Here is a 27,347-nt window from a genome sequence, read left to right as displayed (position 1 = left end):
CACCTCTGGCCTCGGGGCACCTCCTCCTTAACCATGTGGTTTCTCAAAGCAGATGGATTTTCCTAAGTGAAAGCCTCACTGCCAGTTCCCCAGGGGTTCCAATAATGCACCGCGTTTGCCTCAAGCGGCCAGTTCCATCAAACATTTCATTATCCTCCTTGGATGTATTACTTTCCGGTGAGCTCTCAGGAGACAGTTTATTATCTTCTTAACAAACCTTAATTATTTACAAGCAGTCATCAGGGCTTCAGGCTGGGTCTCCGACCCCACCCTTTTAGGGAGGTTCAATGGACCTTTCTCCTTTCCAACTGGGGCGTCTTCCCCTCTCGGGGGGCTCTTTTGGTCCTTTATTTGATTTTTTGGCATGTTTCTAGCAATCGGTAAGACAGGTTCTCCAGCAAGTTTCTCTGGGTGTGAATCCCACCCATCTTTGAAGCTCAGATTCTCTACAACTCGTTTATTTGCTGTGGAAGAGTGCTTGCTTGAGCACCTCCTCGGTGGGGCCCTTTGTTGAGCCCTGGGGACACAAAGATGAGGAAAACAGAGTAGCAGAGGGGGAAGACGTGACAATCTAGAATGCTGGTATAGTTCTTGCCCCTGTGCCAGGGTAGGGGACATGCACGCTGACTACGGTAAGCCATGCAATCCCCCCCAACAACCTTGAGTTAGGTAATACTGTTATCCTCGTTTCATAGCTGGGAAAACGGAGGCACAGAAAAGTTAATTAAGTTGGTTAAGGTCACACAGAAAAAGAGGGGTGCCGAGGCGGCTCTGTCGGTTAGGTGTCCAACTTTGGCTCAGGGCATGATCTTTCGGTTCGTGGGTTCGAGCCCCGCGTCGGGCTCTGTGCTGACAGCTCGGAGCCTGGAGCCTGCTTTGGAGTCTGTGTCTCCCTCTCTCTCTCCGCCCCTCCCCGCTCACGCCCTGTCTCTCTCTTTCAAAAATAAATAAACATTAAAAAAAAAACGTTTTTAAAGTAAGAATGATGATGGCAGCCTGGGCAGCTTGGCTCCCGCATTTGGGCCCTTGGCCACTCTGCTGTATTATGTTATAAACTTTCAGGAGACAGAAGTGCTAAGAGGCAGGTACTCCTGGGTAACAGGTGGCACAAAGGAGAGAGGCATCCACTCTGCTTGGGAGAGCCTGGACCTTCCCTCTAGGACAGTGGACCCACTCTAAACTTCTTCCTCAGCAAACTATGGCACCAGGAGATTCTGATTCCTTCCAAGAGGTGAAAGCACTCGCTCTCCCACTTTGTCTGTCCTTGGAGTGGTTAACACAACGCTGACCATTTTTAACCCCTTGTGGGGAATTAGCTGAGTCAGTTGGATACTCTTCACGAATAGAAGGGCTCAGCCTTGAGGAGAACCTTGAGGGGGGTGAGGGTGAGAGAGAACCCTTTGAGCATGAGGCAGGCCGCTCTCAGGCAGCAGCAGGAAGGGGGGCAGCAGCTGTTCGGGGCAGGGTGGGTTCTGGGCAGATGGAAAGGAGATACTGGATAATTGGAAGGCTCTAGAGATGAACTTCTCTACTGCTTACTTTTCTCATCACAGATTAGATGTCCCGTCTGACACTTTTGTCTCACTCGCTGAGTAGGGATGCAAAGATCCCATAGAAGAGGAAAACAAAGGCTGCAGTATTAAAAAAACATTGTTTAAATCATGAAACATATATTTTTAAAAAGGCACAAACCTCTCTCAGCCCTACAGACTCCTTTAGCCCCCACAGCCCCTTTTCTCTCTCTCCCTTTTTTTTTTTTTAATGTTTATTTACTTTTGAGAGAAAGAGAGAGAGACAGAGGCGTGAGTAGGGGAGGAGCAGAGAGAGGGGGAGACACAGAATCCGAAGCAGGCCCCAGGCTCCGAGCTGTCTCCAGGCTCTGAGCTGTCAGCACAGAGCCCAAGGCGGGGCTCGAACTCACAGACCATGAGATCATGACCTGAGCCAAAGTCGGCCGCTTAACCGACTGAGCCATGCAGGCGCCCCCTTCTCTCTCCCTTTTGGCAAAAGCCGTCCTCTTCCTCTCCTCCCATTTGCTCTTGAACCCATTTCCCAGGCTCCATCCCTCTCCACTCCGTGGAATCTGCTCATACCAAGGTCACCTCCATGTGACCACAGCCAGTGGTCATCTCTCGGTTCCCAGTTCCCTGGCCCAACAGATGGGCAGCATCGGAGTGGTTGGCCCCCTCTGCATTCATGAAACGCTTCCTGCGCGGCCTCTGGGAAATACTTTCTCTTGGCTGTCTTCCTAGCCCCCTGGCCAGTTCTCTTTCTCCCTTGCCGGGTTTCCCCTCATTTTTGCCACCACTAAACACTGGAGTGCCCCAGGGCCCCGTCCCGGATATCTTCCCTGTCTTCGTGCACTTCTCTGTTTTCCTCCCCATCCTCTGGCCTTCAAAGATCTCTCCGGGGGAACTTCAGACTTGCACAACCGTCTCCTCAACACCTAGGTGTCTAATAAGCATCTCAAACTTCACATGTCCACAAACAAACTCCAGATCTTCCCCCTGAAACCTGCCCCTCCCTCAGCCTTCGTCTTCTCCGTAAATGACGATCCCACCCTCCCAGTTGTTCAGGCCAAATCCCGTACAGATCCTTGCCTCCTCTTTTCCTCTAACATGTCAAATCTAATGTGCAGCCAAATCCCATTGGCTCTATTTTCTACATCTATTCGAATGTGGATCACTTCTCTCCACCGCCACCACCACGACCTCCTGCGCCCAAGCCACCATTTGCACTCATCTGGACTGTTGAAATAGCCCCTGGAATGTTTGCCCTGCTTCCGTTCTGTTCCCCAGTATCCTCCTTCCTTTCACCTCACTTCAGCCAGGATGATGCTTTAAAAATGTATGTCAAATATGGGAAGGCAAGCTGGTGCAGCCACTCTGGAAAACAGTATGGAGGTGACTCAAAAAACTAAAAATAGAACCACCCTCCAACCAGCAATCGCACTACTAGGTATTTACCCAAGGGATACAGGTGTGCTGTTTCGGAGGGACACAGGCACCCCCATGTTTATAGCAGCTCTATCAACAATAGCCAAAGTATGGAAAGAGCCCAAATGCCCATCAATGGATGAATGGATAAAGAAGATGTGATATATATATATATCACATATATATATACATATATATATCACGTGATATATATATGTATCCAATATATATTGGAGTATTACTCAGCAGTCAAAAAGAATGAAATCTTGCCATCTGCACCTATATGGATGGAACTGGAGGGGATTATGCTAAGTGAAATTAGTCAGAGAAAGACAAAAATCATATGACTTCACTCCCATGAGGACTTGAAGAGACAAAACAGATGAACATAAGGGAAGGGAAACAAAAGTCATATAAACACAGGGAGGGGGACAAAACAGAAGAGACTCAAAAATATGGAGAACAAACTGAGGGTTGCTGGAGGGGTTGTGGGAGGGGGGAGGGGCTAAATGGGTCAGGGGCCCTCAGGAATCTACTCCTGAAATCACTGTTGCACTAGATGCTAACTAATTTGGATGTCGACTTTAAATTAACAAAACGTATGTCACATGTATAACCTCTGCTTAAATCCCTCCCAAGGGCTTCCCACGTCTCCAGAGTAAAATCTAAAGCCCCAAATATGTGCTATAAGGCCCTTCTCTGTCTCATCTTTCCTCCTCACTCCCCTCCCACCCTTGTGTCTTCCTTGCTGTTCCTCGCGTGGACCACACTTACTCCTGCCTAGAAAATTCTCATGACACGTATCCACGTGGCTTTCTGCTCCAACCACCCATTGCTACAAACCAAACCACCCAAGACTTAGTGTCTTGAAACAATGCCAACATGTATTTTGCTCAGGAATCCTCACTATGGGCGGGTTCTGCAGGGTCCGTTCGGTTCTGCTTCCCTCAGATGGCTGGGCTTGCTCAGTTACAGGCTGGGAAGTGAGGGTGGCTGCCCGGGGACCTCCGCTGGGGGCGTGTCCCAAATACCTGCACGTGCTCTTTCCATGTGGCCGCTTCACTTCCTCGCGGAATGTTGATTTAGGTTCTCAGAGTGAGCAGCTCAAGAGGACCAGGCAAAGCTTACGGCCTCTTACAGGTTAGCTTGAGGAGCCATATGGTGACACTCACACTGTAGTCACAGCCTCACCCAGATCCAAGAGGAGGGGACACGGAGGAGAGTCACCATCATGTGGTAAGATGAGCACACATGATGGGACATACTGACGTGGCCACACTGGTTTCCTCACCTTGTCCTGATAAACTTATGTAGAATAAACTCACCAGGGACACCTTTTCCCGACAAACCCCAGGGAATACCTTCTATCTCTTTACCTTGATCTAATCTTATTTATAAAACTCCTTACCACCTTTAAGCGCTGCATAAAAATGTGTTCAGTGAATGACTACATCATCATCACAAGGAAAAAGATGGTGAGGACTATTTATCAAGAGCCGTCTATGTGACGGGGACTAAAAAAATATATCTATTTACGCATCTTATCACATCAAGTTCTCCCAGAAGCTCTAGGGAGTATCCGTGTTCCTACTTGATGGATGAGAAAAGTTCACGCAGCTGGTAAGAGGTGGGGCTGAGGCTCAAAGCCGGGCTTTTAGCTACCACACTACCGCACAATACATTTAACTTTGTGGTGCTGCGGGATGGGTATAGGGTGGACCAAGGTACACGTTTGTCTTCGCCTTAGTCTTGGAGGAGAACAGCTGGTGCGCCACGGCCAAGATCACAGTGTGATCTTGTCCGGCTGCGAGTGCAGGGGGAGGATGTCCCTGGGTATTCCCTCAGAAGCCCTATGGGCAACGAGTGGCTATGCCATATCATTTACTTCTTCCCTCTTCCCACTTCCTTTCCAGTCTGGGTGACTGCCAATGCCATCATTGTGGAAACCCCCCGGAATGTTCTCCGGGCTGCCTGGGGAAACAGCGTTACCCTTCCGTGCACCTACCACACTTCTGCCTCCAACCGAGATGGATTTATGCAATGGGACAAGCTTCTAAGGAGTCACTCGGTAAGGATCCTTAAAAAATACTCCTGTCATGGGAATGCGTATTACCTGACCACGACCTCTTAGGGGACAAGCACTAAAGAGTCTTTCAATAAATGTTAGAATAAACGTTAACACCCAGGCTGGGCTGACAGGAGGAAGCAGTGAATGTTGGCCCCGGGGAGGGGTCCTTTATCATGAAAAAGTGACCTTCTCTAAAATATCCTTCTGTTGGACTGTCTCATATGACCTAAATTGTGTCATTCGAGACCGTCATTCCTTTTCATGAGCACAGAGCTCTCCCTGAGACCAGATTTTATAGGTAGCATATTCCAGGCTGTTCTGCCCCTTGGCATTTTTCACTTCATATCGTTCCCAGAGAGCTTCCTGTATCAGTTAATAGAGAACGCCCGCATTCCTTAAGAGCTCATAGGAGTCCATTGTGTGGAGACACTGTTAATATTTAACCAGCCCCGCAGTGATAGGCACCTGTTTCTTCCCAATCCTCCAATTACCAGTAATAGCTATTTCCATATGTCATTGTGTTCGTGCACAGGTAGAATGCGCTCCCAGAGAGGGTAAATGCTTTTATGATTTCACGGAGGCTACCAAGCTGCCCTCCACAGGGCAGCATTTTGTGTTCCACAAGCAGGGCCTGAGTGCCTGTTTCCCCACAGCCTCAACTGGGTGAATGTGTGTGTCTAAATAGCACATGCTTGACAGAAGACCTCGGGGGAGGGGAAGGGGGGAAAAAAAAAGTCACAGAGAGGGAGGGAGACAAACCCTAAGAGATGCTTAGGTTTGCCAAACTGAGGGTTAAGGGGGCGTGGGGGAGAGGGGAAAGGGGGTGATGGGCATGGAGGAGGGCACTTGTAGGGATGAGCACCGGGTGTGGTAGGGAAACTAATTTGTCATTAAGTGACATTAAAAAAGTAAATATATAAATAAATAACACATGCATAGGACCGAAGTTGAAGCAGTAAAAAGGTACCCAGAGTGAAAGTCTGTCTACCTCATACCCTAAACCCCCAGTCTCCTGTTCCCCTCACCAGAGGGAACCACCCTTAACAATTTGGGGGTGGCCTTCAATACAGGCTATACACAAATACAAACGTACGTGTAGACTTATGTATGTGCACATATACATATATGAATATGTATGTTTACATAGACTACACATACGTCATTCTGCACTTGGCTTTTTTCTGTTAATACGTACCATGAAGATCTTTTCATACGTCGGTACATTTACATCTATCTCATTTTTTAACCATCTGCATTGTGTTTCATTTTAGGAATGTGCTATTTGTACCAATGATAGACATTTGGTTTGTTTCCTATATTTTGCTGTTACGAGTAATGGGGCAATAAATATCTCTATATGAGTGTCTATGGATATATATATATATATATACACATATATAATAGCATGAAGGTATATTTAAATTATATACATATAGGATCAATTATTTAAAACGAAACTTCTGGCTCCTAGGTGGCTCAGTCGATTGAGTGTCCGACGCTTGGTTTCTGCTCACAGTTCGTGAGTTCGAGCCCCTCATTGGGCTCTGCACTGACAGCCCGGAGCCTGCTTGGGATTCCCTCTCTCCCTGTCCCTCTCTGCCCCTCCCTCTCTCCCAAAAATAACTCAATAAAAACAATTTTTTTTAATGGAACTTTTGAGTCACAGGATATGTGAATTTAAAACTTTGATAAATAAAATCAAATTGCTGTCATTCGATGTCATGGCAATGTCCACTCTCACCAACACGAGGGCACCTCCTTCTCCAACACAGAGCATTCTCCAGACTGTTTGATATTTGCCATTTTGATAAGTGAAAAAGGTATCTCGTTATTGATCAAATTCACATTTCTCTAATTTTAAGAGGTGGAGCACCTATTTAATTTTTTTAATTTTATTTTTGGAGGGGGGGGGCAGAAGAAAAAAGAACATCCAAAATTTATTCTCCAGCAGACAGACAGCATCAGCTAGTAAAACTGCAGGGGTTTCTCTCCTGCCTTCACAAGGCATTATTTGCTTACCAGTGAGAAAGCCTCTGGTGTGTTCTTTGCAACAATATCCACTTCACGGTATAAATGGGCACCAGGATTGTGTTCCACTTACAATCCAGGAGGAAAGGCACAACGTGGCAAAAAAAAAAATTTTTTTTTTTGGATTCTAAAGTCAGGGGCAATCACGCACACAGACTTTTTTTTTTTTTTAATGTTTATTTTTGAGAGAGAGAGACAGAGTGCGAGCAAGTGAGGGGCAGAGAGAGAGAGAGGGAGACACAGAATCTGAAGCGGGCTCCAGGCTCTGAGCTGTCGGCACAGAGCCCGATGAGGGGCTTGAACTCATGAACTGCATGATCATGATCCGAGCCAAAGTCCGATGCCTGACCGACTGAGCCACCCAGGCGCCCCCAGACAAACTTTTGATAACAGTCTTGATCTCCTTTTCCACATAGACGGAGACCCCCTCCCAGAAATTAGGGTCTTTCTTTCTCCTTCCTTTGTTAAACATTAGAGCCATATTTCCTCATTTTCTCATGCTTAGCATTACATATACAAAAAGGGGGGGGAGGTTAAAAAATCACAAAAGTATCTTGAATGTCCCCCGCTCCCCAAACGTGCCTGCCAGAGGTGAGCATTAGGGCCCTGGGATACCCAGAGTGAAGGCATTCAGCTTTCTCCCTGACAGGAGAGAAGGGGTGACCCAGGACACCCAGGGCCTACAGCAGAAGGACGGATGGTAAAGGAGAGGAAATCGTGGCCTGCTGCACCTGCTGTCTGTGGCTCCAGGGATGCTGATGGGCCAGGGGCACACGACCTATTTCCGGAATCCTAGCGGGGAAAACCTAGAGAGGGAAGCTGCTGCCTTCAGCCCGAGAAACTGAAGGATGTCTCTTTCACCATCACGTGGGTTCAGCCAAGCAGATGTAAAGTCTGCCAGGCACCTCCCCGAGTGCTCAAACACTAAAGCTCTTCCGGATGGATCCCTCACCTCCGAAAGGATCTGAGGCAATCCCCTTGAGAGTAAGCAGGCGTGCAGAGGAAGGGATTCGCTCTGTGTTCTCAGGGAGATTCTTGTGACACGGGCGAGGGGATGGGTGATCAGGGAGAAGCCACAGGACAGCTGTGATTGGAAGGGCGGTTGGGGCATGAAGAGTCCGGGGCAGAGCCAGCAGGGCCGAAAAGAGCCGAGCTGGGAAGGATCTGCGTCCACGGACCGGTCCACAGCCGAGCCCGTCCCTCGTCTCCCGCCCTGATGCTCCGCCCCTTCTATCTGTCCCCTCCGGGGCGGTCGCAGTGACGCCCTGCCCGGCAGGGGGCACTCCATTAGCCAGCTCGAGTGCCCTGGCACAGGCTGCGTCTGCCCGAACACTAGGCCTCCTTTTTCTAATTTCCCCAAAGGACACGGGCGGCGGCACCCCTGACACTGTGGCCACGCTCCCGTCTCTCCCCAGCGTGCTCTGCCCGCTGCCTCCGCCAAGCCCCTGGCATCACCAGCAACTTCTCTGCCGCTGACTTCAATGTGCTCCTCCGGCCTGCGGTTTCATCTCGCGCTAGCAGCTCCCACTATCAACCTCTTTCAACCTCCGTCTCGAATCTTCCTCCCTTGGCCTTTCGGCAGTCTCATCCTGGGTTTTCTTCCTACCTCTCTGACCTCCCCTTGACCTTTCAGAACGAAGTAACCCGGCACTTGGCGCACCTTCTTCATTTACCTGGGGCGGCTTCATGTGGCCCACGGCTCAGTCAACATCTAGGTCACTGACTCCCAAGCCCCCATCCCTTGGAGCCCAGCTCCTACCGAACTCCCCCCGGCCCCCTGCTGCCCGCCCCCGTGTCCCATCAACGCGTCAGGCACATCACGTTTAGCACAGAATGAAGTTTGTCTTAGAACATTCTCTCTCTCGGGGCACCTGGGTGGCTCAGTCGGTTAAGCATCTGACTCTTAATTTTGGCTCAGGTCATGATCTCTGTGCTCTCGGTTGGTGGGAAGGGGCCCCACATCAGACTCTGCACTGAGCACGGAGCCTGCTCCAGATTCTCTCCCTCTCTCTCTCTCTCTGCCCCTCCCCTCAAAATAAATAAACATTAAAAAACCCATTCTCTCTCTAGGTGTTTCCTCTCTTGGAAGTGACATCACCACACACCCAAATATCCGGGCCAAAGACTCTCACCCTTGACGTCTGCCACTCCCCAACCCTATACCTTTAATGCGCCCCAAGCCCCATTGTCTTCCCCCTTCACGCTCCTCAAATTCACTCATTCTTCCCATCTGCATGGGCACAGCCTTACCTCAAGACCCATCACTTGTCATCTGAATTGCTAACTGCAGATTTCCTAACGGCCCTTCCTTCTCCTTCTAATTCATTTCCCACCCTGTGTTGAAGTACGCAGGCTCTCCATGCTTTGGGGGTAAAATGCAAACTATTCAGTCCCATATACCCGGAGTCTGCAATCTGGTAACATAGAATCAATGTTCAGGCTCTGAAGCCAGAACATCTGGTTCAAATCCCTGCCCTGCCATTCAGTTAACCATGTAAACTTGGGAGAAGTCCTTAACCTCTCGGTGCCTTGGTTTCCGCATGTGTGAAATGGGTGTAATCACAATACCTCCATCATGGGGGTATTGTGAGGATTAAGTGAGATAATACATACAAAGTGCTTAGAAGAGTACCCAGCATGCAACACGTGCTCAGTAGACAGCAGTCTGATCTTCACTGCTACCTGCCCGTGGCTCACCTCCCACCCACCCTTCACTACACACTCACCTCCTTTCCTATGAACCACTTGGGGTTGACCCAGAGCTTCCCACTCCGAGGACCTTCCCCGTTGTTCTCCGTTTGCCTAAAATGCCAGATACGTCTGTCTTCCTCCAACAGGCACCGCCCCAACTCCCCAGCCCTTTGCCTGGCTGGTTCTCCTTTGTCCTTCGGGGTCCAAGGCACTGTCTTCCGGGAACTCTTCCAGGAAGGCTTCCCTGATTTCCCAGTTTAGAAGCAATACCTCTCTTCTGAGGTCCCATAGCTAATTATCGGGCGTTGTTAACATTGGGTTGCCTATCGCTCTTGTTATTCTTTAAGGGCAGAAATCATGAGTGATCCGTTTTTGAATGTCAGGCACACCTAGTAGGTCCTCAGGAACAATTATGTCTAGCGCTCACAGCAAACCTAGCATGTCGGGCAAAGCCCTAACTGCTTTGCTTATATTACCTACTGTCCTCCTCACAAAAATCATATAAAATAGGCATTATTATTTTGATCTCCATTTCGTAGAGGAGGAAACAGGGAGGTCAGCATTTTGCTCAAGGTCATACAACTGGTAAGTCGCGGAACTGGAATTTGAATAGAGGCAGTCTGGCTAGAAAGTAGTGATCTGAGCCAGTGTCATGTTCGTTTTGGCAAACAACGAGTATATCAACGAATGAACATATTCCAAAGGCACGAATCAAGTAAATAAAGTGGGCTCGGAAGCCGAGGGGGGCTGCCTAACACCATGTATGGCACATAATAGGTGCTCAATAAATATGGGTTGGCTGAATGAATGAGAACAGACAATGGACTGAAATTGAATGGGTAAGAGAGAGGCCAGAACTGCCACTTGCACGAAAGGCGACAGCGCGGGGGTCTGAGAAGGCCCCATTTATCCACATGTGCTCCTGCGGTATGAACGGCCTACCTGCCCAGGTCTTCCAAAATTTTCGTTAAAAATATACATGCACAATAAAAGGATCCGCAAACGGGCACCACGTATTAGAGCTGTTTGTTCTGATGGGTTGGTGTGTCAGCACTTTGGGCTTGGGAACGATGGGTGAGGGTGGTCAGCACGGACTGCAAGCTCCGTGCTGAGACTTGGGGTAAGACCGAGTGCCGTTTCTTCTTCCTCCCAGGAAATGGTGCTCATCTGGAAATTTCTGACCAAAACCCTCATCAGTGGTGAACTTTACAAGGACCGAGTCAATGTATCTGGCAACGCTGAGATCTCAGACGCCTCCATCACTATCGGTCAGCTGACTATGGAAGACAATGGCACCTACGAGTGCTCAGTGTCACTGATGGAGGACCTGGGAGGCACCCCAAAGTCACGTGTCCAGCTCTTAGTCCTCGGTGAGTGTCTCCATCTCTTTCCTGGGCCAGCAGGGCCGTGGTGCAGGGAGGGGTGCAGGGAGGAGGAGCTCCCTGGTGGTCAGGTAAAGCCAGATTCCCCCAGGGCAGGGGGCTGCTCCTCCCTTTTTTATTCTGAGCTGTGTCCACCAAGGACAGTTCCCCGGGCAGAGGAGAAGGCCTGTTTGGAGTGGCCCCGGGGTCAGCCTGGGAAATTCTGTCCCTGCTCTGTCCAGTGCTCTTCCCCATGCCCCAAGCTCTCTTCCTTTTCAAGGCGAACTTATTAGGGAGAAGCAAAGAGAAATCGCAGATCCTAGATAAGGGCTCTCACTGTGCCTTTCTGTGGTGCTGAGGGCCAGACATCTACTTTAGTATCTGCATTTTGTAGACGAGGCCCAGAGAAAGTAGGCACCTGACTCAGAGTCCAACTGTTACTGGGAACATTTTAGTCAATGCCTACTCTATGTCCAATGTGAGGAATGGCCTCTACCCTGGGAGGTGAGCAGCACTTTATTTTTAATTATTTTTTTTAACATTTATTCATTTAAAAAAATATTTTTAATGTTTATTTATTATTGAGAGACAGAGAGAGACAGAGCATGAGCAGGGGAGGGGCAGAGAGAGGAGGAGACACAGAATCCGAAGCGGGCTCCAGGCTCCGAGCTGTCAGCACAGAGCCCGACTCGGGGCTCAAACTCACGAACCGTGAGATCATGACCTGAGCCGAAGTCGGACGTTCAACCGACTGAGCCACCCAGACGGCCCTAACATTGATTCATTTTCGAGAGACAGACAGCATGAGTGGGGAAGGGGCAGAGAGAAAAGGAGGCACAGAATCTGAAGCAGCCTCTGGGCTCCGAGCTAACCCTTTAAACCCAAACGATGGATCATTTTCCTTTGTAGTCTCCCTTTACACTACTTGGCGGGATTTTCTTTTTAATTGAATAAAGTGGCTGCCTGGAAGCAGTTGTTGATATAATGCCAAACAGTATAGCCCTGAATAAAGAATAATTAACTGTCTCTTCCTTCCAGTCTGCCACCAGCACGGTAGCTATTGGTGATACTGATGTGTATTCTTCCATACTTTTCACCATGTGCTTTCAAAACACGCACATGCGCACGTGTGTGCATGTACACACACACACACACACACACACACACACACACACTTTTTCTTTCTTTCCTTTCCTTTGGGAAAAAAAAGAGATCATATTACAAAGATCACCCTGCAACTTATCTTGGGTAATGTTACGTGCATATTTCTCCAGGTCAATATTGATAGATCTACCTATTAGCATACGTTCGGTCGCATGGATGTACTACGGTTTGTTCCAGTGTTCCATACTGATGGATATTCTCAGGCTGTTCCCGTTGTTTTTTGTATGCGCAATACTGATATCAATAGATACATAGATATTCTTCCACTCCGTTCTTTTTATTTTTATTGGATAGATTCTTAAAAGTAGGATTTCTGGGTCAAAGACTATGCTCTCGTTAAATGGCAATCCATCCCGGCAAAGTGTTTTCCCCAGAGCAACTTACATTGCTGGGAGCATTATCTGAGCATAACTGTGTCCCCATATCCTTACCAGCACCGAATGTTACCTTTTAAATTTTCGTAAATATTGTTCATTTGTTAGGTGAAAAAAAAAATCAGTTGAGCCTAAATCAAAATCTTAATCCAGCCACTAATAGGCCTCACTATCCCCCAATCGGGCCCAACCCCCTAAAGCTTAGGGACCAGTGGCGGGGAGTGAGGGCTTGGGTCTGTCTCCTTCCCCTCCTTAGTCCAACTCCTTCCACCCCGCGAGGCCATGTGGCTCCTCTGAGGCCATGGCCAAGGGAGGCAGGGATAAAGGGGAAAAGGCAAAGGCCTGCTCACCTGGCTGGACCAGGTATATCTCCGTCCTGGCTCTCATACAATTCCAGTCATAGCGGACCTCCCCACCACAGCCTTTTTAGGGGTGCCATGGTGGGTTCCTCCACCTGACACAGGTAGTGTGTGTGCCCCCCTCCTTTTCTCTACCCAGCCCCTGCTTGTGGCACTCACTCCTGCTCTCTGCGCACCCACTCTGGGCTCCCTGCAGCCCAGCAAGCAGAGTCCTTCCGTTTGACACGAATCGGCCCCCGCCCTTACCCTGCCTTCGCAGCCTGCTCCAGCCAGCTTCTCTCGGCAACAGGCAGGCCCCACAGTCTTCAGATGGGTCCCCAGAAACGCAGGAGCGACTATAAAGTCCTTCCATCATCGGGTTGCAGGATCAGCACCCAGGAGCTTACAGGTTTCTGTCACTCAGGGAGCTTCAGCCAGGGAATGAGAGATGCCCGCTCTAATGGCAGAGCACCCCAGTCTCCACGTGGGATTCTCTGGGTGCCTCCCTGACTTGAGATGGGGGACATGGCTCCTTTACTTCTAAAAGAAGGAGGTGGGGAGGAGGGGTGCCTGGGTCACTCAGTCAGTTAAGCATCTGACTCTTGATTTCCGCTCAGGTCATGATCTCATGGTCCGTGAGTTCGAGCCCCCTCCCGGGCTCTGTACTGACAGTGTGGAGCCTGCTTGGGATTCTCTCTCTCTCTCTCTCTCTCTCTCTCTGCCCTCCCCCCCACCACTCTCTCTCTGTGTCTCTCTCTCAAAAGAAACAAAATAAAAACTTAAAAAAAAAAAAAAAAGGAGGGGAAATGCTTCTGGATCTCTATTCCTGAGCACCTCCTCAAAGGAATCTATCTCCTCCTTAATGAACCTCCAGGCTTCTCTTCCGTGGGTGGGAGGAGTGTGACAGATAACCCAAGGGTTTGCTCCTGGAGAGGCCGCTGGGACCTTTCTCATGCTTCTCCTTAATTCTGAGGACACTTGCCATCCTGGAAGTTGTGGTGGAAATTCTGAGACACAGAAGTCCCGATCTTTGTCTTGTTGATGATTTCTGTCATGCATTTGGGGCCCCTTGTCATGAACGTCTCTCTCCACTGCCTTTGGGACTATAAAAATGAAGTCAATGTTCTTTCCTTATGTCTTTAAGTCTTATTTTTTACACTCAGACCTTTATTATATCTGGAATCTACTTGTGTAAATAGGATGCTGGGAGTTTAACTTTGTTTTCTTCCAAATGGACAGTCAATGACATCGGCATCATTTGCTGCAACAAAGAAACACTTATTATTTCACTGGACTTCCAGCTTTGTCACATATTAAGTTCTTACACAGACATGGCTGTTTGTTTACTCTTCATTTTGTTCATTTTCCTTTTGATTATTCCTCTGCTGATATGACATGGTTTTGATTACAGCATGTTTATAACCAGTATTGATATGTATATTTTAGTTGGAGCGATCAGGCTTTTAATATCTGGCACCGTGTAATATCTTTTCTTGCTAAACTTTTCCCAAACAATTTTGTCAGTTTTTACACGTTTACTCTTCCATGTTAACTTTTAACCTGTTGCTTAGTTTAAAATAAAAGTTGATTGGGGGCGCCTGGGTGGCTCAGTCGGTTAAGCGGCTGACTTCAGCTCGGGTCATGATCTCACAGTTTGTGAGTTTCAGTCCTGTGTCAGGCTCTGTGCTGACAGCTCAGAGGCTGGAGCCTGCTTTGGATTCTGTGCCTCCCTCTCTCTCTGCCCACCCCCTGCTTATTCTCTCTCTCTCAAATAAATAAACATTAAAAAATAAATTAAAAAAATAAAAGTTTACTGGAAGTATGGTCAATTTACACCCTAATTTGCAAAGGAATGACATGTTAAAAATATTAAGTCCTCTCATCTAGGAAGATGTATATCAGATCCAATGACCTTCAATAAAAAGGCATCTCTGTAGAATATTCCAGGCCTCCTGTGGACAGATGCGGAGCCTTTCTTTGTGTGCAGGAGACAGGCAAGGAACCCTTTCACAACCCTGCACCCATCCCCAAAGCCAAATTCTTTGTGTCCTCCTGCTCTGCAAACAGAGGGGATTTATCTTAAATAGAGAGAAAACTACCATCAACTTGCAATGACCTTTGTCTGTGTGAAAGTTGCCAGAAATTCATGCTAACGGCTCCCATTTACTGAGGACCAGGTATGCACCAGGCATCTGAGAGCTTTACAGATATTAGGGTTTCTAATCTTTGCAATCTATCAGTGGAAGCGGACATTAACACTCATGCTTGATGAAGAGAACACTGAGGCTCGAGAGGTTGAATGTCCTGTAGAAAATTCTCCAAGCTTCCATGGAAACAGGACAGCCCAAATGCAAAGCCCTTCACTGCTCCACCTCGTAAGCCTGCCATTCCCAGCCAGCAATGGGTGCAGTTCAGGATGATTCCCGAATCCTTCTAGATTTATTTTCCTTTTCAAAGTACTGTCTCTTTGAGTGGATAGCAGACGTAAGCTTGAGGACGATGTTTGATCTCGCCCCAGGCAGTAACTTGTGCTTTGCCCCGGGGCCAACAAAAGAAGGTTGGAGGGGGCAAAGCCGTGTCAGCCCTGGATGTGCCCCTCGCCCTCGTTTGCCCATAGAACACCCACATCTTGGCCACAACGCTCATTGATAAGCGAGAGTCTGTAACTGCTCTTCTCCGGGAAGGTCTTTGCTTAGGGTCTGGGAGACAGCCCCGTGAGTGCACGAGCCGTGGTTTCTGCGTCTTCACTGGGAGCTCTAGAGGGTCTTAGTCCCTTGGAAACATCCCCAAGGGACCTTGGCTCTCTCATCTCAGGGACCAGGCTGTCATCATCACACTCTATCCTCTATAGCATTTTTACAGCTGTGTTTTAGCTGGTCCCAATCTAGGTGGGGTGCCCCGATGTGTTGTGCTAGCTGGCTCCGTTCGAGCAGGGGGCCTGCTGTCTGGAGGGCTCCTCGCGTAAGAGACTCAAGTACACAGAAGGTTGCAAGTTGTTAAAATGGAGCTCTGCTCGCCCGCTCTCTCCCAGTGTAGCGACCTTGATCCAAACACATATGAGGGCGTCTGGTGATCCCTCCCCTCTTGAAAATACTAATAAGAAAAAAAAGAGAGAGGGAGAGAAACTAAAAAAGAAATTCAGTGGCGTCCCTAGGTTTTATGCTTGTGCGCGTTTACTTCCAGCTCGGTCCCCGACTGACCGAATTTGTAGCCTAACAGGTAGCACTTCCTGCTGCCCTAGCCCTGAGCGCCCTCGAAGCCCCCCGCGGTTCCAGCAAGTGGGTGCAGAGTCCCCCGTCCCTGGACGGAACATGCAGCCCGTTCCAATTAAGGCTTTGTAAATAATGTTGCAAGAAACCGTTCCGTGCGCATAGCTCTTCATTTTTTATCTGCATCGGCTCCCGGGAGAGAGAGAGCCCCAAGCCAAGAAAACGCGCATTTTTCGCTGGTTTCTATTCTGCACTGCTTATTGCCTGTTAGTCCCCGGCTGAATCCCTCGCTTCCCCTGGTCCTTTTCTGGCTAATTCTGTCTCCTTCCGGCTTCCCTTAAGCAGCTCCCGTGTTCAGCGGCCAACACGCGCTGGTTCGGGGCTGGGCATCCAGACGTCACCTTAGTGTGAACGTCCGCCTCCTCCCTCCCTTCTCAGGGCCAGCTTCATTGTAAGACGGGGACTGGCTAGCTGGAAGGGCAAAAGATACAGTTTAATCTGGGAAGGTGGAACTCGGCGAAACCAACGTTTTGCTTTCAAACAGAGGAAGAGAGCGCGAAAGAAAGCGAGAAATCGTTTTGTACCAAATGTTAAGGAATCCAATAAAAATCTTAAAAAAAAAAAAAAAGTTTCCAAATGCCTTTGCCACTGGGTTATTTTTAGGCAGAAGGGCTTTAATTATACGGGGCCGCCCCCTCGGGCCGGGTGACCTCACCGTAAACACCGAGCCGAGAGCTTCCGGACGGAGGCGGAGCCCACGGAGCTGGTCACCGAGCGGGGGAAGCCACCTGGCCCGGGGGCGGGACAGCCCGTCTCCCCGGCCTCTGGCGCCCCCTGGCGTCATCAGCGGGAGGTGCAGGCTGTGGAGCGACGCGGTGCCTTAGAGCCCCGGGCTGGCCTCCCCCAGCGCTCCAGCTCCTGAAATCCTTCCAGCTACAAACTGGGTGGGGGAAGGACGAGCCCACCCAGAACCCGAGATCTCCGGGAGCCCCGCAGGCCTCACAGCCGCGCAGCGGGCGGAGGGACTATTTGAACTAGAGCAGACTCCAGGCCCTAGCTAGTTCGGATGCGGTGGGGGCTGGGGAGGGAACCCTTAGAGAAGGGTCTGGACAGAGTGAGGGCGGGTGATCCTAGGCTGGGTTGAGGCGGGAGGGCAGCTTGGGGGCTGAGGTTGGTGGCCCCGGGGTGACAAATACTGACACATTCCTCCGGAAGGCTGGCCTCCTAGGCGCTGGTTGGTCTCTTGTCATCTCTTCTGCCTCCGGAGTGAGTTAAGGATTTGCCTTGATAATTTCCCCTAGCAAAGCTAGCCTCCGGTTTGTTCAGATTGCTTTTCTATGCTCCTTTGCCTCGGACCCTTGTCTCCCCTTTTTGTCTTGGATCCCAGAGAGAAACCTGGACACAGAGGGGCCTGGCTACATTTATGCGCACTTCGTATGACGCTGGTTGTTGTGACACTTCTCAGGGGATACTGTATTTTCGGCCAGCTCTCTGTGAAATAAAGTTTTAGTCCCCTGGTAAAGGCATACTGGGCAACAGGGTGATGCTTTTGATGAGTGGAGAGGGATGTTCCTGTACCCCTGGAGAGTGCAGAGGCAAAGCTTGGCTCCATAGCCCTGACCTAGAGCCAGTCTCTTGGGAAGCCGTGTCCCCCCCGCCCCCCCCCCCCCCCCGGGGTACCTGCTTGCTGGGCCAGCAGAGAGGAGGGCTCCTTGTCAGGGCGGTGAAGGCAGCAGCCTCTTCCTTCCCAGGCTGCTTCATTCCTGGCGCCTGGACCAGGATGTAAGAAGCCTGTTCTTGAACTTCGGGCCTCTTAGGTTTAGGGGCTGTCCAACCGGGCTGGCATAGGGGAGCACCTGTAATGTGTTCCATGCTTGTCCCACACCTGGCTGGCCCTCCCTAAAGCAGCAGGAGATGTGGGTCACACCTACAAACCCCCTGCCTGTTTCAGAGAAAAACTGGTTCTGGTTGGCAGGGAGAGGTGCATTCTGGGTAGCTTCCCCCAGCAACTCCTGGTGGGGCTACGCGAGACCGGAAGGCAGTCTCCACGCTCCGTGACCACTCAGGGCAGCACTATTTCCTGGGCAAGGGTCTAAAGAAAGAGGTGGAGGGGACAGGCCTGCCACACAGCAGTTCAGTAATAGCCCTCTGCACTGCGTGTCCTCCCCTTCCCTGCCCCAAGGACACTACCTGAAACCTCATGCATACTTGATGCTTCTTCCTGCCTCAGAGCCTTTGCACATGCTGTTCCCTCTGTGTGGCGTGCCCTCACCTCTCTGACCACCACCACCTCCATTATTGGCCTTGTTTAGTCTCATTCTTCCTTCAGGTCCCAGCCCAGGGTGTGATGGGGTCAGAGTCCCTTCCCTACCCTAGCAGCCTTGCCTCCTGCCTGGTCATTGTCCAATTACTTGTCTCTTGTCTCCACTGGATTCCTTGAACACAGGAAGTCGCTCACTATGTCATCCCAGTGCCCAGCGGTATCAGACATAATAGGTGCCCAATACAGTTTGTAGAATGAACCACCCTACACAGTGGTAGTTAGTGCCGAGTGAAAAACACCGGCTTAAGGTCTTCAGGAATTATGGGAGATCAGGTTAGGATTGAGTTCAGGGGGGCTGTTGGTTTTTGGAGCCTCCTTTCTGTAGGCTTCCCTTTCTCTGTCTCTGCCTCTCTGTCCAGCCCCCCCCCCCCCACTTCTGTCCTCATTTTCCACCCAGAATGCAACTCTGCTGCCCCCTGTGGTTTTTCCAATCACCCAGTTACTCCGAGTAGTTGCGTTTTATCAGCAAAACACGGGACAAGGGTCATGCTTAACACAAAGGGAATATTCCTAAGAAGTTTGAGTTGAAGGGCTCCAGAGAGAAGGGTTTTCCCCTAATCCAGGGGTGGGCAGATGTGGCCAAATCCAGCCTGGGCCTGTTCATACATGGCCTGCAAGCTAAGAATGGTTTTTGTGTGTATAAAGCTTTATTTAAAAAGTTGAAGCAGTGACAGAGCGCAGTGTGGCTCACAAAGTCCAAAATATTACCTTTGAGCCTTTACAGAAAAACTCTATTGTCCCCTTGTCTTACAGATGGGAACACTGAGGGATTGCAAGATTTCCCTAAAATGGCACAGATGAGCCAACATTAGGGGGAACTTGAATGGGCTGGTGGAGAGAGCACTGGAAGTGCAAGTCAGATGACCTGGGTTCTGGTCCCACCAGGCTCTTGCCTAGTCTTCTCTCTGGGCCTCAGTGTCACCCACGTTTATAACAGTGGTGACTCTAATCTTGCACTCAGGATGCTTCCTGTGGTACTGCCTCTCTGTGATGGTGACAGGCCACGGAGGAGATATTTCGGGCTGCACTGACCTTCCAGCAGTATTTCTCACCACCAGACTATGAACTTCTCCACCTGAGAACAAACAAAGCAGTATGTGTGTATTTCTGGGGCAGGAGGTGGCTGTCCCCAAGTCCCGCCTGATTCATGCCTTCTCTTTGGTCCTTCGCCTACACAGTCCCACCCTCCAAACCAGAGTGCGGCATCGAGGGAGAGACCATCATTGGGAACAACATCCAGCTGACCTGCCAATCAAAGGAGGGCTCTCCTGCCCCTCAGTACAGCTGGAGGACCTACGACATCCTGAACCAGGAGCGGCCAGCCCCACCAGGTAACAGGGAAGACAGCGGGGAAGACAGGTGCCCCCGCCCACCCCAAAATGCAGGTGATTGGCTGAGGCTGACCAATCAGGCCCCCCTGAAGGCCGTCCCTTTCCCCCACCCTGCAGTCAGCCTTTGATATCTTGCAGCATCTCTAAGTTAACTCATGATAATACCCATCTTATAAGTTGTTGTGGGAAATAAAAGTGACTCATGTAAAGCACTCAGTGGAAACACATAGTAAATGTCCATTTGTTATCTTCATTCCCCGCAACTCAATTCTCTTGAATGAGCGTGTCTGGATAACCACTCAGTGCAAAAGCACTGAGGAGAGGAGGATTTTAATTTTGACTACGGTCATGTCCTGAAGTATACATTTGAGGCCCCCAGTCTAACTCTATGGCTCCACTCAAGGGTGGGAATTTCTCATACCCATTCCAGATCCAGGCTGGTCCATCTTAGATTCCACTGAACCCCAGCTTCCCAGACCTGGCCCCCGTTTATGGGCGTGCCCACCCACATGACCAGGTCTGCTGTAAGGGTCCCACATTCTCAGAAAAGGAGACGGTAGGTTCAGCTGTGGTTGCCTGGAGACCAGCTTTGTACTGGGAAGCTTGGTATTTGACCTTTGGTCAGGAAACAAACTGAAAAAAAAAAAAAAAAAAAAGTCCCCCATCCCTGGGCTCAACATGCAGCCCGTTCCAAACAGGAATTTCAGTCCTGACCTCGACACTTGGTAGCTGTAAGTCACTTACAGCCCCTCTGACACTTATCCTCATCTGGAAAACCAGGATGATCATTATACCACCTTCCCTGAGGGCTGTAAGGAGGATAAGAGGAGATCCCATGTGTGATAGTTCTGAACATCCTTGGTAAACCCCACCCCAGTCAGCTGAGCGTCATGAACTGATGGAGTAGGAATTGGGGTATCAGTGAAGGAGGGAAGGGTAATTCTGGGGGCTAGAGCACTTTAGGGGAGGAGGTTCTTGAAAGGTTGAGGGGTGGCACAGGCCCTGCAGCCAGGGAGGATCTTGAGGGTCCTGGATGAGAGGTGGCGGCCCGAGCTTGCGGAGAAGCCATAGGATCGGGGTTGGGGGGGACGAGTGGAGAGAGGCCGGGAAAGCTAAATCTTGCCAATTCGACGTCAGTGCCCCTGGGAGACCAGGGTTCCTCGGTGGGGAAATCTCTCTCCAGCAGGAGCCCTGGGAAGTGGGAGGCTGACTTCCCATTGCGTCCCCCTTGTTGACCACAAGGTGCCGCCACTGCAGCGGAAACGTTAGCTTTAGCGGACTTTCAGAAAACTGTGCTAGGTCCTTTCCAAGAGGAAAAGGGGCTTGGGAGCCCCAAGTCAGGATAAGAACAGGTCTTGTGGCACTGGATATGCACTGGTTAATCCCAGAGCAGTTTCTAATGTCCACCGTTCCCTTTGAGGAACAAGGTCCGGAGCCCAAAGCTGGCCTCTGATAACGGGAAGGTCCTAGGAGACACTCTGAAGTCTTCTGTCCTGATCTGTCTGCAACGTGCTGTGTATACCTTACACGTAGACCGCAACTCTCACTCTGAAGAGTGGGATTCTGATAAGGGCTATAGACCCCCTAAGTATTCCCAGGGTCATAGAGCATTTCCCAAAGTGTGTTCCTTCTAGATGCCTCTTAAAAAAAAAAAAAAAAATCGGGTTAGTTTACAAAATAAGACCGTTAATACTATAACCCCCATTTTATTTTATTTTTTATTTTTTAAATGTAATTTATTGTCAAATTGGCTTCCATACAATACCCAGTACTCATCCCAACAGGTGCCCTCCTCCATGCCCATCACCCACTTTCCCTTCTCCCCCATCTCCCATCCACCCTCAGTTTGTTCTCTGTATTTAAGAGTCTCTTATGGTTTGCCTCCCTCCCTCTCTGTGACTATTTTTTCCCCTTCCTTTCCCCCATGGTCTTCTTTTAAGTTTCTCAAGATCCACATATGAGTGAAAACATATGATATCTGTCCTTCTCTGACTGACTTATTTCACTCAGCATAATACCCTCCAGTTGCATCCACGTTGCTGCAAATGGCAGGATTTCATTCTTTCTCATTGCCAAGGAGCATTCCATTGTATATAGAAGCCATAACTTCTTTATCCATTCGTCAGTTGATGGACATTTAGGCTCTTTCTATAAATCGGCTATTGTTGAAAGTGCTGCTATAAACATTGGGGTCCAAGTGCCCCTGCGCGTCAGCACTCCCGTATCCCTTTATTATGGGCGTAACGCCCATTTTATGGATACGCGGTGCTCATTAGCATATTAGAAGCTCTAAGAGTTGTGTTCTTCAAAACCTGATTTAACCCTCTCTTGATGATGTCTAAAATTGTTAGGTCGTGGACCCCTTTCTTAGCACCGTGTGTTAATGTCACATGTAAGCAATATTCCAGAAAACACTCAGAGGGATATGAGACTATAGGAGAGAAGAGGCAGCATTTTATAGAGAGTGAGCATCCAGAAATACTGCTGTGGGTTTCAAGGGAAGAATTTAAAGAAAGTGCATGGGGAAAGATTGGAAGAAAATAACCCAAATCACCAGCTGTTATTTCTAGCTGGTGAGATTATAGATGATTTTATTTTATTCTCTGCTCTTTATACCGGCTTTCCCTGCCCCTTCAGATGAGTATAAACTCCCTTACTGTAAACCCAGATAGCATTTCCGCTTTGAACTCTAATCACCCTGTGGTCACCCTGGTTTCATATCTACCATTTTCCTACCAGGAGGACACAGACCCCCCTCATCTTGTTTCGAGCTGATGCGAGCAGCCTCTGAAGATTTTCTGGACTGGACTGAATTGAAATAATAGCTTAATGTCGTGTACAAAGTCTTATAACGAACATACGTTGTTTCTAGAATGTATATGTATTTTTGAAGACAATTGTCAGTTGCTCCAGGGAGTTCTAGACCTAAAACAGGACTTTTGTGACGCTTGGTCATCTCTTAATTTTGCTACCTTGGGCAAGTTCCTTAGCGTCTCTGAGCCTCCAGTTACCTCTGTGACATTGGAGATGGAAATATTTGGTCCACCGTCCAGACACGATTGTTAAAAAAAATCGTAGGAAATCGTCCTTGAGGAAGTCTAGCGGGTAGCACATCCAGACCCGGGAAATCCACACCAAGCGACTATCTTGCCAGAGCGTGGAGGTGGGGCAGGGGCTGGTCTGGACACCAGGAGAATTGGCAAGAGATAAAAGCTGGTGTGAATGCAGGACCAGATCTGTAACCCTGTGATCATATTAGGAAGCCTGGACTTGCAATTTTTCTTTTAAGTTTTAATTTCAATTCCAGTTAGTTAACATACAATGTTATATTAGTTTCAAGTATAAACTATAGTGATTCAACAATTCCGTACAACATCCAATGCGCATCACCACAAGTACACTTCTTAATCCCCATCACCTCTTTAACCCACCCCACACCCTCTTCCCTTCTGTTGACCATCAATTTGTTCTCTATTAATAATAGCCTGTTTCTTGATTTCTTGCTCTCTCTTTTCGCTCATTTATTTTGTTTCTTTTTGTTAATGTTTCTTTATTTTTGATAGAGAGAGAGAGAGAGAGAGAGAGACATACAGAGTGTGAGTGAGGGGAGGGCAGAGACAAGAAGACACAGAATCCGAAGCAGGCTCCAGGCTCTGAGCTGTCAGCCCAGAGCCCGATGCGGGGCTCGAGCTCACGGACCACGAGATCATGACCTGAGCTGAAGTCGGGCGCTTAACTGACTGAGCCACCCAGGTGCCCCTCATTCGTTTTGTTTCTTAAATTTCAAGTGTGTGGAAAACAGGATGGCGTTTCCTCAGAAAGCTAAAGTATTTACCCAAAGAATACAAAAACATGAATTCAAAGGGATACGTGCACCCCTACGTTTATAGCAGCATTGTTGGCAATAGCCAAGATATTGAAGCAGCCCAAGTGTCCATTGATTGTTGAATGGATAAGAAGAAGTGATACATAAATATATATATATATATAATGGATAATGGATTATATATATTGGAATATATATATGTGTGTATATATATATACATATATACATATATATATGTATATATATATGTATATATAATTCGGCCATAAAATGAATGACATCTTGCCATTTGCAATGGATGGACCTACAGAGTGTAATGCTAAGTGAAATAAGTCAGAGAAAGCCAGGACCTGTTACTGGAGCTGGTAGGCCACCTCTGAGCAGTGCCGTGACTAGATCCTGCTTGCCATGTCAGATGTCTCCTCTGGATGAAACGGAACCCACCTGGTGGCAGCAGAATCTTATGAGGTTGACTCTGCAGCAAATTAGACGGAAAGGTCTCTCACTCTCCACTCCAAACAGCACTTGTGACGAAGCGTCTTTGAGGACAGGAAGTACGTGTAAGCATAAAGCTCTCCCTTTCCAGGTGAAGAAACCCACAGGATCACAGATTCAGCAGGACGGTGTCTCACGAGGACAACTGGACCATTCTTGATTTCTTTTTTAAAACAAAATTTTTTTTTAATGTTTATTTATTTTTGAGACAGAGGGAGACAGAGTGCGAGTGAGGAGGGGCATAGAGAGAGGGAGACACAGAATCCGAAACAGGCTCCAGACTCTGAGCTGTCAGCACAGAGCCCGATGCGGGGCTCGAACCCACGAACCATGAGATCGTGACCTGAGCCGAAGCCGGACGCTTAACCGACTGAGCCACCCAGGCGCCCCCATTCTTGATTTCTTAGAGACGTCTCCCATGAGTCCAAGCTAAGGGATTCGGTTTCGGAAGATCATAAAAGTGGTTACAGCCACATTTTCTACTTATAAAGCATTTTCATGTCATGCATAACGTATTTTATGTTTCCTGAGCACTTGCAATACACCAGGCATTCTGCTGTGGGCTTGTATCGATTAGTACCTCATTTTACGCTCACAATTACCGTGTGCGCCGCGGATTATGACTATTTCCATTTGTAAATAAAGAAGCTAAGGTTCAGTGCACCTAAATTCCTGGGCCAAAGCCACAAAATTAATCAGTGGCAGAACCAGGCTGCGAACCCAGGGGGTTTGAATTCTAAGCACTTCAGAGTTGCGCTTCCTGCCTGCAGTTGTTCTAGAAGGCCCGGAGGTGGACATTTTGTCCACCTTACGGACGAGGCTCAGACAAGTTCAGTGGTAGTGCTTGTATCCACCTAGGAATTCAGGCTTCCAAATTCCCAGCGGTTGCCACTGAACTGCGGTGACCGGTCTCCTCACCCTGACTGTCCTTCCTTCCCAGTCACAGGCCAGACTTTGTCTCTGAAGAACATCTCCACAGACATGTCGGGTTATTACATCTGCACCTCCAGAAATGAGGTGGGGGAGAAGTCCTGTAACATCACTGTGGCTGTCAGACCTCGTAAGAGCAGTTTGGGCGTGGGGGGAGGGAGAAGGGTAAGGGGGGTGGACGAAGCCCAGGAGATCACTGGCTTGGGGTGCAAAGAGGCAGCTGAGAGAGACCCTGTGGAGGTGAGTTGGGGCAGCCTCTTTAGGGTCACCGACTGGCAGGGTAGCTGGGGTGACCTCAGCCAGACGCTCCTGTCCCGGGCTCCCTTGTCTAGAGGCCAGTCCTGTTCCCTTGGTTCTTTGGAAGAAGAGCCTCAGACTGACTTCTGGAGACCTGCTCAGTCCCGCCTGCCCTTAGGGCTGCTCGATGGCTATGGGGAGGTGCCCAGAGTCAGCTGCCACAGAGTCTGGACCTTACCCGGTCACCTTGACCAGCTCAAGGACAAGCTAGAGAGGACCTGGCAGGGCTGACAGCTGAGGACGTTTCAGGAGCCTGGGTAGCCCAGGGAGTGTTGGGACCCAAGTCGATTGGCCTGTGTATCTTTGTATACACGTCCATCCTGAAGAGTGTTCCCCAGCCCCACCCGGCCACCTTCCTACAAGGCCATGCCTCATGGAGTGTTACTAGAAGCTGGCTGCGCTGGCCCCTGGGCTGGGAGGGGGACTGGGTCTTTCCAGAGGAATCCCTCAGCACGGTTCGTCATCGTCAGCTCTGCTCACGCCCCCAGAGCCTGGGCTTCTGGCCTGGGAGGTGCACCTGCCCTGCTCTGTGTCTTGCAGCCTCCATGAACGTGGCCTTGTATGCGGGCATTGCGGGGGGCCTGGCTGCAGCCATCATTGTCATCGGCATTGTCGTCTACTGCTGCTGTTGCCGGGGGAAGGACGAGGCCAAGGACACAAGGCAGTGAGTGTCTGGGGACACCCGTTGGCGAGGGTCTGAGCAGTGTGGGAGGAAGTGTCACAGCTCCTCATGGCCCCTTCTAGTCATGCCAGCACTGGGCACAGCTGCCCCCAGGTGGCGTTACAGGCCTGGTACCTGACTCCAAGGCCCCTGGTTCCCCAGGCTTCCTGTGGCCTGTGCAGGGACAAGCTTGGGGTTGAGCCCCTGCCACCGTCTGGCCCCTCCTTGTCTAGTGGAGCCGGCCTGTTGCCGTGACACCCTGAGCTCATGAGCAGAGCAAATCTGTGCCCCCTGCCCGTTCTGCAGCCCAGTGTCCCTTTGCATCTGGAGGAGTAGGGATGGCAGGTCCCGTGGCTCTCTTCCCACGCAGGGCACTAGGCCCACCTCCCCGACGCCAGAACGAGGGCAAACCCTTCCCCTCTGTCCTCGTGCCCGCAGGAATCGGGTGGCCTACCAGAAGCCTCCAGAGCAGCTGAGAGAGCTTCAGACGGGGAGGGAAGAGGAGGACGACTACAGGCAAGAAGACGAGAGGAGCTACGGGCGGGAGTCCCCGGGGCCACGCTGACCGGTGACTGGAGCACACTGCAGGCTGGGGTCGGGGGAAGATTGCGGTTCATGCCTCTGCTCCTGCCTCCCGTCTCCTCGCCCATTTTTCTGGCCCTCCGTCCCCGTCATGGATGGGATGCCTCTTCCCCATATCATCTGCTGGAGGACCTGGCTAAGGGGATCTCGCTCGTGACTGACCCTGCCAAGTGCCCTCACCCAGGAAGTGACCTCTCCCTGCCGCCCGCCTAGCTCAGGGCCTTGGACCTCACCCTGGACCAGGCCACAGCCCCACCTTCCTCTGGAGCCGGGAGGGGGGGTTCCCAAGGCACAGCATGGAGCCGGGTGCTCCCTCGATTGGCCTCAGGAGGGCAGTGGCTGCCAACAGGTGCACCCAGGGGGGCGCCTCGGGAGCGCCTGCCTGTGTGCGTTATTTGTTGAATAAAAGAGAGAATGCGTCCAGGAAGGACTCCCAAAACTCCTGCTTCGGGACCCACTTTGGCCTCCGGCTCCCTTTCCAGTTCCTCCTGCCCGCTCCCCCGCCCCAGATTTCCCGTGCATTCCAGAAACTGCAACCTCCAACCCACTGCATGCTTCCTCAGGGATTCCTGGCTTTCTCTCTCTGCCTGGGATCCCCATGCAGTTTCTCTCCCTCTCCGCCCGTCCCAGCAGGCCCTTCTCAAATCCCAGGGACTCCGGATCGTTCCACACATGGGAACAATCTTGTCACCTTGTCCCACACTCACCATGGGCCACATGGCCGTTACCTGGG

The 27,347-nt window shown here is 50.0% G+C and overlaps 1 protein-coding gene across 1 annotated transcript in view; it reads left to right on the top strand.

The window, feature by feature from the left end:
- GPA33 (glycoprotein A33) overlaps window positions 1-27,043 on the top strand; it is a 37,129-nt gene extending 10,086 nt beyond the window's left edge. Inside the window, 7 exon segments of the mRNA XM_058702439.1 lie at window positions 4,850-5,004; window positions 10,877-11,093; window positions 19,671-19,823; window positions 25,085-25,204; window positions 25,912-26,035; window positions 26,471-26,585; window positions 26,587-27,043. Of these exon segments, the coding sequence (XP_058558422.1) occupies window positions 4,850-5,004; window positions 10,877-11,093; window positions 19,671-19,823; window positions 25,085-25,204; window positions 25,912-26,035; window positions 26,471-26,585; window positions 26,587-26,604 (902 nt within the window). The 3' untranslated portion in view covers window positions 26,605-27,043.
- Window positions 27,044-27,347: the final 304 nt, after the last annotated feature.

Source organism: Neofelis nebulosa, chromosome 15 (assembly GCF_028018385.1).
Source record: "Neofelis nebulosa isolate mNeoNeb1 chromosome 15, mNeoNeb1.pri, whole genome shotgun sequence".
NCBI lineage: Eukaryota > Metazoa > Chordata > Mammalia > Carnivora > Felidae > Neofelis > Neofelis nebulosa.
This window is presented reverse-complemented; position numbering and strand designations above follow the sequence as displayed.